This window comes from Callionymus lyra, chromosome 8 (genome assembly GCF_982586985.1).
Source record: "Callionymus lyra chromosome 8, fCalLyr1.hap1.1, whole genome shotgun sequence".
Classification (NCBI taxonomy): Eukaryota; Metazoa; Chordata; class Actinopteri; order Syngnathiformes; family Callionymidae; genus Callionymus; species Callionymus lyra.
In genome coordinates this window covers 20266342-20278982 of record NC_141825.1, presented here as the reverse complement: position 1 = coordinate 20278982, position 12641 = coordinate 20266342, and the positions used below count along the sequence as shown (strand labels likewise).

Here is a 12641-nt window from a genome sequence, read left to right as displayed (position 1 = left end):
TTTTCTATTTAAGGCCCAACAATCATGCTATGAATGAACGTATTATCTTGAGAATACATGTCACAAGATCCGTTTTGAAAGTAGGTAATGAAAAAAATTATAAAAAAAGTTATCTTTAATAATGCTGAAACTGAAAAGGAAGTCATTCAGGTTGAAGTACAGTATGTACTTTTTTGAGTATTGTTTTGATTGTCTAAGCGCTTTGTGACCCTGGTCTCGAAAAGCGCTATATAAATAAATATTACTTACTTACTTACTTACTTACTTTTTTATGGCTATTTATCTATTGTCAAAGCTAAGTCATGGTTCGTTGCATGGCTAACTAGCTAACGCCTCTAAAACATTGGATTGTTAGCAGTTGATTCGTGTCAATGTTGAGTAAATATGTGTATCTTGAACAACCCTGACTTGAGTGGATGTTTGTGTGTCGCAGTGGAAGTGTTGCGGCGTGATAGCGTACACCGACTGGCACGAAGCCCTACAAGAGAAGGTGGTTCCTGACCGCTGCTGCCAGGAGCATTACCAGAACTGTGGACGGAACTCCACCAACATGTTCTGGAACCGGGTAAGATATCATGTTTATTACCGCGCCACGATTATGACCATCACTGGTCAAAGGTTAATGAGAAGACAGTCGGTGAATGGGGGGAAAATAATTAGCAGAGTAGAAAAGAAGCAGCCAAGCAAGACACAAGTTGAAGTCCATCTGTTCCCAACTTGACCTTTAAATGCGAACCTTATCCCGGCAGGAATACAAATAAACAAACCGAAATGTTATTTTTTGTTGTTTCTGTTCTTGAATAAAACATTGTTAAGATTCAACATGGCCTCCATTAACAAGCCGCTGCAGGTTCACAGAAAGAAACTTTCTTTCTCTTCACGCTGGTTTTCAATTATGCATGAAACGACCGGCAGAGAACCAGAACTTGCCGCTCGCCCTCTTCGTGAAGTTGTTTCCATCGCGGTCCGACGCGCGGTTCGTCGGCTTCATAGACGAAGGATTAGGAGCCGTAATATCATTTACAAACTGGAGAGAGAATAGATCGACACTGAGCCGGCGCCCCGTCGACTCTCGAGAGCCGGCGTGTAATCCTGCAGCGAGGGAGTCGCTCGACGCCACATCTGGATCTTCACGTGACCCGGGAGAGTGACCTCTGGGTGAACCCAGGTGGAACCAGCAGCGTATAAAACCTAGGAGACAATAATGTATTAACCCTCTCAGCCATTGTATTATTCAAACGATTGGATGCACGTTTTCTTTACTCTCCGGCGCACTCCGTGTTCGAATACATTTTTTATGTTATTTTACGCATGTGAAAGAAAAATCTGCCTCTTCACACCTGCGGCATCATTTAAACATCCAGGTACTTTAGTGACGTGTGCGATCGACATACGTGTGCGATCGACAGACGTGTGCGATCGACAGACGTCTGGGTCGACAGTTGGGCCGCAGAAATCCTGCAAAGTGGAATTTTTCCTGCATTCTTATGAATAATTGCTGCGTTTAAAGGGCTATGCTTCGATGAAAGGATGTGAAGGTCATTGCAAGGTCACGCCACTTTATTGTTACATAATAGGACTTATATAAGCCTTTTGATCGGGGGGGCGGGTAATTGACTCAAGGGCAACATCTTTAATTTAGTTAAAGGTAAACCTTTGTTAAATAATAATAAATAAAGTACCAACAAAAAAAAGAACAAAAATGTAAAAATACTTTTCTAGGGATTATTTTATTAATGTTTTTAATACATATTAAATTTGATGTGAAAAAGCACTTTTACCTCTTTTAAAAGTCATCTTTAAAAAGCCGCTGGAGTCGACTGTATCCTCTCATCCTCAGTCATCACTGGGATTTCGCAGGATTTTATTGTTCTTTTTTCTGTGGACGACGTAACAACTGCTGCCGTCTAGCAGTTTAATTACAAGACAAAAATGAACAAACGCTGTAAATATTTTTCATGTTGATTCATTAAATGAACAATATAAGCATTACTTTGAAAATACTGTATATGGGAAATGTATGGTATTTACTATTATTTTTTAATGTATTGTTGTTCATTCTTTTTTTATGTACATCAATTAATCTATTGTTTTATTAATGAAGTTGTTTTTGTTGATAAAATAATCTTTAATAAACACTAAACATAATATATAACATACTCTCGTACAACACTGACCAGAAACTGTGTCCTTCAACTGACAAAAATCTCTAAATTTAGGAAAATGATGTCACAACATGATCTGGAGCTTGTAATCCATTCATTTGTTTCTTCTCGTCTGGACTATCGTAAAAGTTTATTTTGGTGTCTTAACAAGAAGGATCTGTCTCGTTTGCAGTTGATTCAGAACTCTGCAGCGAGAATTCTGACCCGCTCTAGTAGAAGAACTCACATTTCTCCGATCCTTAAAACTCTTCACTGGCTGCTAGTTTCTTTCAGCATTAATTTTAAAATTCTGGTTCTTACTTTCAGATCTATTCATGGTCAGGCTCCTCCTTACATCAGTGATCTGATCCAGCCTTACACCCCAGCTCGGGCTCTGAGGTCTGTGGATCAAAATCTACTGATGGTTCCTCTCACACGGTTCAGGACCAGAGGAGAGAAATCCTTGTTTTTTGTGATTGTTAAAGCGCTTTGTGACCCTGGTCTAAAAAGGCACTTTACAAATAACTATTATTAACGTACTTATTTACTCTTTTAATTCTTAAAACTGACCCTCGAAAAATACACTTTTCATTTCATGGTTTAAAAAAGCACCTATTTCTCTCTGTTTTGTGCCGTAACTTTCTTGCCGACTTGTCTTCCTAGTACACAGATCTTGTCAAACAGATTGCAAAGTCTGAGTCATCCACTGTTTTTTCCATCCCAGGGCTGCTTCGAGAAGGTGGAGGAGTGGCTGGACGACAACAAGCACCTGCTCGGAACAATCGGCATGGTCATCTTGGTCGTGCAGGTAGGAGGAGAAAATGAATCGTCTCTGTGTCTGCCAACAGTTTTTCATAAGCATCCCAGTCGTCCGACGCAGCATCTGCTGAGAAGAGTTGGAAGGTCTGAGTCCGTGGGCGTCCGGGGCTCCCACATATTCCGAGTGCGATTGAAGCCACTGTGCTCTGAAACCCGAACCTCCTCTCAACCTGTCTGGAGGAATCGATAGCATGTGGCCGCGAGCCAAGGCGGGCGGCAGTTGTATAGAAAGATCCGGCAGAAGACGGGAGAGACTCGGACTAAATATAGAGCGCTCGGGTTTCAAAGACGAAGCTTTTTTTTTTCAGTGGGATTACGGAAAAACACACGTTTTGTCGTGTCAGTGTCAGTGTAATAACACTGTCAGGGAGGTCATTAGTGCACAACTGCTGTGACGCCATCTTGGGGGTAATCCTGGGCAGCCTTGGACGATCCTACGAAAGATTCATGTATCGACGTGTTCCCAAAGTAATATCAACAGTATATACTTTTAAAAACCTTAAAGCATACAAAACAAATGTATTCAACCCCAAAATATTGTTGAAATTCAGTCACAAGATCATTTTATTTAAAGACGATAACAAAGATAAACGAAAAATAATAAATAAAAAAAGATTCTTTCTCTGAGCCTTTCCGACATTTTGCAAAGGATTCTGGGGTTTCCTGAGACTCCTTTTATATTTTAAGATTAATTAAATGTTTTCTTATTATTATTTCTCATATATTTTATGGAAAATGTTGCATTTAATTGGAAATTATTGGCTTTTTTGTTCACAGAAAGTGTGTCTTGCGTCATTTTTTGTTATGTTTGTTGTATGTTTTTTTGAAGATTTTTTTTTTTTTTATTAATGTAAACACATTTATTTATCAATTATATACATTTTTTAATTACTTGAATATATATATATATATTTTTGCTTTGGTTAATTGAAATTAAAAGGAATTCAAATTATGATCAATTACGGTGTTTTTATATATTTTTTTTAAAACGCTTACTTTTTCTAATATTTTTTAGAGAAGCTTTATTAAGTTAAAACTCTGAACTTTAAAGATAATTTGTTTCATCTTAACCACAGTCAAGTTAAGATAAGCGGAAAATAATAAATATAATTGAAAACTAAACGTAGCAAAGGTCAGTCAAAAAAACGCAAAGCAGAAATAAGTTGTGTTTTGTCTCAAATTTCGCACATCTCTAAGTGCACTGCTTTAAACACACACTGTGAGACAGTGCACATACTTGCGCAGTAAACAAATTGCCACAGAGTAGTACTGTCTCAAATCAAACACTGCCGCTACACACTTAACAGAAATGTGTTTAATTTTGATATTATTGTTGTTATTGTTTTTTGTGGTAAAATTAGTGTTTTCTCCAGACATTTACGCTGGTATCTGCTCCGAATACGCATTGTCAGTGACGTAGCTTCCATTTAGCGTCATAGATGGCATAGCGTACTACATTTTCGTCCACTGCTCAGTGTGTACGCACATGTGTACTCAAAATATTAAGTGTAAGTGCAGAGGTGCATGATTTGGGACACAACATTAGATTGATATTATTGTTTCTGCTCCCCCTAGTGTCAGAAAAATGTCATTGCAATGGTCGTTGTGAACACAGATTCTCTGGGTCCGTTGTCCAATTAAAATTAAATTTATATCCAGAAAGTTCTACGTCGTGACTCATTACCCTTACAAACGTGTGAAGAAATCATAATCATGTCTAATATGATGTATTGTTGCATTTATTCAACTATGTGAATAAAGTTTAAATTGGAAAAGTGAGGGAAAAAACTTCTAGCAAATGACATATCTTATACAACTTTGGGAAATGATTGACATTTAAGTGTTTATACAATTTAATAACTTCCTGAGAAGTCACGACATGAGCGTGTCTCGCTTCACTTTTCCATTAAGTTTTATTCTCCTTCCATTTATAATAAGTTAATATACGCGAGTACAAAAGCACCTCCTTAGTCCTTCTCAAGGTTCATTCACGAGAACATTTGGCCTCGTATGAACCCTGGTCTCACGTCCTTAAATAATTTACCGGTCTGCTCCAGAATCAAATTCCACATTAGGCTAAATACTTTTCCTCTGCCGGCGCTCGCATGCATAATGGAGTTCTACAACGTCCATCACTGTAAGTGTGTTGCTGCAGTGCAGCAAATGTTTGTCTCACCGCTGTTATTGCTGCGTTTACTTTGTTGCTACAAACTGTACATGTCACCAACTCATGATGGACGCGCTCACGGTGCATGAAGAGTGTTGGAGGCCGAAGAAGACGAAAATAAACGTTTCACCAATAATATAAATGAGGACATGTATTATTGTAGTTTTACTTTATCTGGATTTTATCTCCTAATTATTATTCTTACTTGTATTCTTCTTGTTTTTATTATATTCTCATCCTCAATCTTAATCTTAATCTTGATCTTGATCTTGATCTAGATCTAGATCTAGATCTTGATCTTGATCTTGATCTTGATCTTGATCTAGATCTTGATCTTGATCTTGATCTTAGTCTTAATCTCATAATCTTCATTTCCTCAGTCATTGTCATTGTCAATCTCTGTCTCTGTCTCTGTCTCATTGTCAGTCTCAAACCTTATTCTTAGTGTTAGTCTTTTTCTTTTTCTTAAATGTAGTCTTGTTCTTGTTCATGTTCTTGTTCTTGTTCTTAATCTATATTTTATTATTGTTCTTATTCCTGGTCTTTTTCTATTTTTTTTTTTTTTTCCTGATTCTTAATCTTAATCTTAATCTTATTATTATTCTATTCTTATTCCTATTCCTATTCCTATTCCTATTCCTATTCTTAATCTTAATCTTAATCTTAATCTTAATCTTATTCTTAATCTTTATATTCTTGTTCTTGTTCTTAATGTTATTATTATTCTTACTGTTGTCTTCACCCATATGAGTTGTGTTGCTGTAATGAAAGATAGTTCCGCCTTTTGTTGCGTATGATTGGTAATTATTGCACGTTGCCTTCCTGGATTAGCTAGATTTTACACAAAAAGGACCAGATAATAAAGTGTATTATGGTGAAAAATAACAAGTATTGGTATTAAGTGTGTAAGTATAAGGTGTGACACTTGGCAGCGCTGCATTTTCTACTTAAAAATAATGAATTGTCATTTTTATACATGAGTGTCAGACTCAGAAATGCTGATGTTTTACACATCGACAAATTTCCCGAGCAAGTGTCAGAATAGTATAGAATAGTAACGCTGCAATGACATATAGTGATGAGGCTTCATGATTGATGATCACGATTAAGTGTCATCATTTTGAAAGGCCACTAGATGGCACTATAAGTTCTGAAATGATGCCAGATTTTGTTGAATAAGTAGATCAGATCCAACGATTATAAATCATTGAGTGACATCTACTGGTTTTTCAAAATAAAACACTGTATCATGACACAGCTGTTTCATGAAGCCTCATCAACACGTCACAGGTATAAAGAAATTAAAACATCTGCGGGTGAAGCTTTGCAGCCAGAAGTACTTCATAGAAGTGAGTGCATAAGATGAAGAGACGCCGTTTGATCCCTAAATATTGTATAGCTAATGGAATCTTCAAAGACGGGACGGGCTGCTTTGATTCGCCGGCGTCACCGACGCGATGGTCGGACTCTCCGTCGGAAGGGATTCCACTGCGGGAGCTCGGAGAGGGAAATGTGTTGTTGCCTTTTTGCCGACGTGATTTATTGTGCTTGGAAAGCTCAGGCCCGCGGCGCGCACATCAAAAGAAGCGCAGCCTGACACGCTCATAAATCAGACGTAAACATGCGCCGTACATGCACTGACTGTCTGCTCTGTGGTTTGTCTCGCCAGCTCCTGGGCATGGCCTTCTCCATGACGCTGTTCCACCACATCCACCGGACGGGGAAGAAGTACGACGCCTAGTCGCCTCCTCTACCGCCTCCTCCTCCTCCTCACTTTTTTCAAGCACCCACCTCCCCCTCTATCACCCCTCCCCAGGCCCCCCAAAACCTTCTGTACAGATCCCGGCCGCGTCCACCATCAGTCCACCTTTCATTTTGCCAAAGAGTAACACAACTGGAAAAAGACGTTTTGGCACAGAATTCCCATCGACGAGTGCATTGCTGTGTCCTATTTTTATTCTTTTTGGCTCGGACTAACACTTCCCCCGCTGGAGCGACGGACTCTTGGGACGATTATTAACCAATGCACACGTGCAGACGCCTGTGGAACTGGAAGTTTTATTTTTTTGTGCATAAATTTAAGACCCATTTTGTCTTGTAAATGAAAAAAAAAAAAAAAAGCAAAAACGGCATGCTAGTTTTCTACTTCACTGGCTCACTACCTTTGTTTTCCTGAGTATTTTTGGCGATATTTTTGATGGAATGTATGACGGATCGGTAGGAGAGAGATTTGAAAGACGCAAATGTGTGATTCATATATATTTTTGTTGTATTGAGTGGAGGCTGTTCAGAGGAAGGTCCATGTATCGTTCATCTTCAATCACTTCTAGAATATCTGGTGCCATTTTTTGAAACAGCATCTTTTGCACTCCATGGATTTTTCCAAGTGTTCGTCCTGGCAAGCGGTGGTTTGTGAGGCTTCGATCGCCTCAAAAGCTGCCGCGACCACGTTATATTCCTCCTGGCCGGAGCGCCCGACCCGGGTCCAGAACAGACCGGAGAACTGGAGCAGACTCTGAGCTGGGAAATGGAGCCAAGTGCCCGTGGAAGCACAGATGTCTCGCTCCGACGGCCAAATATAAAACGATGATTATTTTTTCTTTTAATCTGAGCTCAGAAATAAATTGGCATCTAACCTTTTACCCCATTATTATTAATATTTGTGGAAATCTTTGACCCTAAAAAAGGATTTTCTGCAATAAATGATCCAGTAAATATTTGGGATAAATGCCTTAAAAACTGGGAAACTTCTGATGAAGAATAAATCCATGGAAACAAATACTTAAATCACTTATATATATATATATTGGTTTTTATTTGGAAAAGGGAATTGTTTTTTAAAAAGACAATCATGAAACTGAAAATAAAACGTTTTTTTAAATATGTCTAATATTTAAAAAATATATATAATTATAGAAAAAGGTTTATTCCACATCTAAAAAGGCAGAACATTAGTCAGTTGGAGTAAGACAACAACAAGTGCCAAAAAACAGATTCAAAAGAAGAAAGAAATGTAAACAAAGTATATAATTGACTGAAAAATGATCTTAAATGTGATTTAAGTATTTATTTTATGACACTTAAACTGAAACTAAAAGGATAATTGTGAGCTCAACAAGTCGTTTAACGAAAGTTATTCAGTAAATACACTTTTTTTAAATTGTATTTTCAATCATCCAGAAATATCAGTTCACTTGTTTTGTTTTATGATGTCACAGTTGTGGACAGAATTAGTAGAAAATGTTGAATACATGAATGATACAAGGACTAAACAACCTCATTTATAAACTTTTTTTTTTAACTTTTGCGTCATTATTTGTGCAACATAAAACAGCTTCTGCTCATCTTTCGTCCCGACAGTGTTTCACCGATGAGTGAAAGAATCCGAACCTTCGACAACACAATCTTGACTTTTGTGTGCATGGGATTGTGGGTGTTTGTGTTATCGCAATGTCCAGGCTTCAAATGTGAGAGAAACATCAAACGAAAAACAAAAACAAAAGAGCATTAAGGACTTTTGTTTCGCTCTTGCAGCCGTCAGTTGTTGTTGAGAGGAGGCGTTCTTGAAGCTTCTGCAGTCGTGACATCTCACATATTCTTTCTTTATGTCCTCTTTATTCTTCACCGCCTGGCCTCCATCTTGTTTTTCTCCCAAACACAAAAACGTTTTTTTAAACCCTGGCAGCAGAAATGGCACTTAAACAAATACATAACAGTATTTTATAACATTTAAAATATACATTTAAAACAAATACATAACAGTTAAAGCCAACAAATCCTTCGAATCACATTTAAATGCTGGTAATGTGTGTGTATCATAGCAATCCTCTGTTTCCATCAGTATTCCTCTCACGCTCCCTCTAGTGCTGCAACACTGCCAACACAACCTCACCATTACCATATCTTTAAAAAAGTCTGGTTGTAACAAAAATCATGTTGTTTTTTTTGGCTCTGTATCTCGCTCCCATCTGACGCCAGATCCTTAAAAGTCCAAATGTTTTTGGCAGCAGGATGTTGATGATTCCCACTTCAGGGAGGGGAAGAAAAAAAAATGGTTCCAAATGAACAGATCCTGCCTCTTAATCCCGACACCTTGTACTATTTTTAAGCGGAAGAGATTCTTTAAATCAGAGGCATATTCATGTGTTTTCGGCTTAAGATGTTCCGTCCTGAATGACTCACTTTTAATAAGCAATGACATGAAAGTGATATTAATGATCAAAGTTGTTTCTTCTTTCCTGCGACACGCATAAGCTAATGTGTCGCCTCGTTGACATCAATTAAGTGTTTTACTTCACGCTGTTTAACGGCTAAACTTTTTCATTTATGGCAGCAATATTTAACACATTATGTTGATTATGTCATAATGTGTTGCTACCTTAAGTGAAGGACGTTCGCTCATTCAGGGGGATTCATAAGGAATAGTACAGAAAAACAATGCTAATGCTAGCATCACAAGTAGCGGAGGCTGTGTTTTCGCTTGCGTTGTTCTATTGTGTCTAAAGTGAAAGTGATAGTTCACCCAAAATTCCACACACTTCTCAGAATCTGAAGTCGAATAAGGGTTTGGATTATTTTCCGAGTAATCTGTCCATTTTTAGATTTACAGACAGAGATGTATGTTCATGCTAATGTAGCGAACAGTGCTAACTTGTCTTCATACAAAGAGACACCAAGACACAGTAGCTCCAGCTACAAAACTTAAAATAAAGACTTATTTTACTTTTTACAGATCAATTTCTCATGTCAGGACTTTGATACAAATAGCACATTACAGACAAGCAGAATTTAGGTATTTGGAGGTTTTTAAGTTTTTCATTTTGGACCAAGAAATATGAGCTTTAACATTAGCCTGGTTATTCATTTCTACCTGTAACTGAAAAAAGAAACAGATTACTTTAAAAAAATATTGCCAACCCGTCGACATTAGGGTGAGTAGAAAATGAGTGAAATTCGAATTTACGGTGAACTATGCGTTTAGCTTAGTTCAAAAATTGAACCTGAAAACTCAACTTTTGCTAGAACCAGGAAAACAAAATGACGAACTTTATGACAAAATGTGTTGTTACTGGACATTAACGTTGATTTAACAGAGAGATTTAAGTGCTAACATCACCGCTAACTTAAGAACCTGTGTTCAACTCCCGTTTTTTTTTGTCCTGTAAGCTAACATATTTGTATTATTGATTAAACTGTATGTTGTTGTTTTTTATCTTAAGTTATGTGAAATGGGCTCCTTGGCAGTGACACGACTTTTCTCCGTGACGATCAGTTTCCCGTGATATATCCGCATAAAAATAAAAATCCTCCTTTTAAATATTCTGCTGGTGTTCCAGAGCAGATGTGTTCTTTCAGAGTTTCTTGTTTTGTGATTCCCCCGGTTTGTGTGCTTTGGTCCTTGGCGGGAAAATGAGCAGCCTCTGAAAAAGAAGAAAAAAAAAAAAACAGACTCCAATCGTGTGATATCTTTAGGGAACACAAACAAGAAGCCAGTTAAAGTCAAAGTTTTGAGCAGAGTGGAATTGGGTTTGTTGCTCAGGGTTGAATTCATCGACTCCACACAGACTTAATCAAAGTTTCTACCTGCAACACCTGAAGAAGTCTTTTTTTTTTTTTGTTTGTTTGGCTTTATTAGTGGAGAAGAAAACAGATTTAAGCGGTGACCCTGCCGGCCGTGATTCACCGCCTCACACGCGACCCCCACTCCGAGTCCGCCGGGCGAACATGACAGCGTCTGATGAACAACGTGCGAGTCTCTCGCCGGCGACTTCTTATTTACTGCCTCGGATGCGACACAGGAAGCTCAGAGGGGAGCGAGATATTAGCCACGGAATGAAAAGACGACCCAGTAAATATGTCCTTGTTTGCCGGAGGAATTTACCTCAAAGCTCGCTCTGACCCACCTAAATGAAAAGAAAGATCTCCAGTTTTCCTCCCAGCGATAGAAGCTATTTCACAAAAGCTGCTTCTTAACGATGTTTTTGTTATTTTTTTTTGGACTTTGTGTCTTTTCGGTTTTTCTTCCTTCATCTTCAAGACATCATTTTTATGTGGAAACATGACACCATTACACATCACATCAGAGAGGATTAGACGAAGCAATGAATCTTGAGAAAAAAAAAAGTCTGCTACAGGCTGTTGAAGCAATTAAGTCAAAACTGATCGTGCGAAGGGATATTTTGGCGAAGTACCAACGAACATGCTTGTCGTCTCGCTTCTTCGTGCTAATAACTAGTTTTTTAATTAAATTGCGACATGCCGGTGTAATCTGTGCGATATATTCTGTCAAGCTGAGTTTTTGAGTTTTTTTTTTGTACTTCTGTCTGCCACTGCGACGACAACAGCACTCTGGATGTAAATAGGAACCATCTCCACACACACACACACACACACACACACACATACACATACACATACACACACACACACACACACACACACACACACACACACAAAAACACACACACGTGCTGCTTTCTCTTCACTCACGTGTATATTTTCACTTATTTATGTACCCATCTTGTTATTTGACTTTTTACGCCGTGTCAAGTGAATGTAAATCTGTGTTTTGGTCTGTTAGTTTGAGACAGTTTGAGTCGAGACTAAGGCTACGTCCACATGTTTTTGTGTTAAAATAATAATAATAAAAAAAATGTTTTTGGTCTTCATCACAGTATAAGTCATCAGGTATTCGTTGCTTGTTAGTAGTGATGGGTTGATGAGGTTGTGTGACGAAGTATCATGACACAGTGTCTTAATTTTTAAAGCCACTAGATGGAACTCTCTGTTTTATAATATTTGACTCGAATCTGCTATTTAAATGAAACCTAGCATCATTTTTATCAGACACTGTATCATGATACAGTGTCTGCATTTTTTAAAAGCCTGAAAATGTCATTCTCCGCTTTACAATCTGTGGCTACTAATTTAATAAAATGTGCCATAATCTTTATCTACTGGGCTGTCAAAATGAAGGGCAATGTATCATGATACAGTGTCGTCACTACAAAGCTGTTTCATGAGGCCTCATCAACACATCAATCGTTGTCAGGTATTATTCACGTGTGAGTGCTGCAGCCTCTTCGTAACAAGTAGTGATGTGTTGATGAAGCCTCATGAAACAACTGATGATGTATCACGATACAGTGTGTTCATTTTGATAACCCTACGTTTGAAAACGATGCCAGGTTTCGTTGAATTATTAGATTCTAAATAACTGTAGATAGCGCCATCTAGTGGCCTTTCAAAATAATGACACTGTATCATGATATTTTAATTAATCAGCTGTTTCATGATGCCTCGTCAACACATCACTAGTAAAAAGGTTCAAAGTAACCTCCTCCTATTTGTCTATTTGTGACCTGTGATGAATGGCAACCTTTCCAGAGTGTCCCACCACCTGGCGCCCCCATGAGTGTTGTTACTTTGTGTGACCGTCAAAGAAGAATGTTGTAACTTCATCCATTACTTTGAAAGGGGAACAGGAAGTAGACTGACGAGCAACCCTGAAG

The 12641-nt window shown here is 38.1% G+C and overlaps 1 protein-coding gene across 3 annotated transcripts in view; it reads left to right on the top strand.

The window, feature by feature from the left end:
• tspan9a (tetraspanin 9a) overlaps nucleotides 1–11588 on the top strand; it is a 293357-nt gene extending 281769 nt beyond the window's left edge. For all 3 annotated transcript variants that reach the window (XM_087796893.1, XM_087796892.1, XM_087796894.1), the window contains 3 exons: nucleotides 434–565; nucleotides 2869–2952; nucleotides 6800–11588. In XM_087796893.1, coding sequence (XP_087653019.1) covers nucleotides 434–565; nucleotides 2869–2952; nucleotides 6800–6871 — 288 coding nt within the window. In that variant the 3' untranslated portion in view covers nucleotides 6872–11588. The remainder of the gene's footprint in view (nucleotides 1–433; nucleotides 566–2868; nucleotides 2953–6799) is intronic.
• The last annotated feature ends 1053 nt before the right edge of the window (nucleotides 11589–12641 follow it).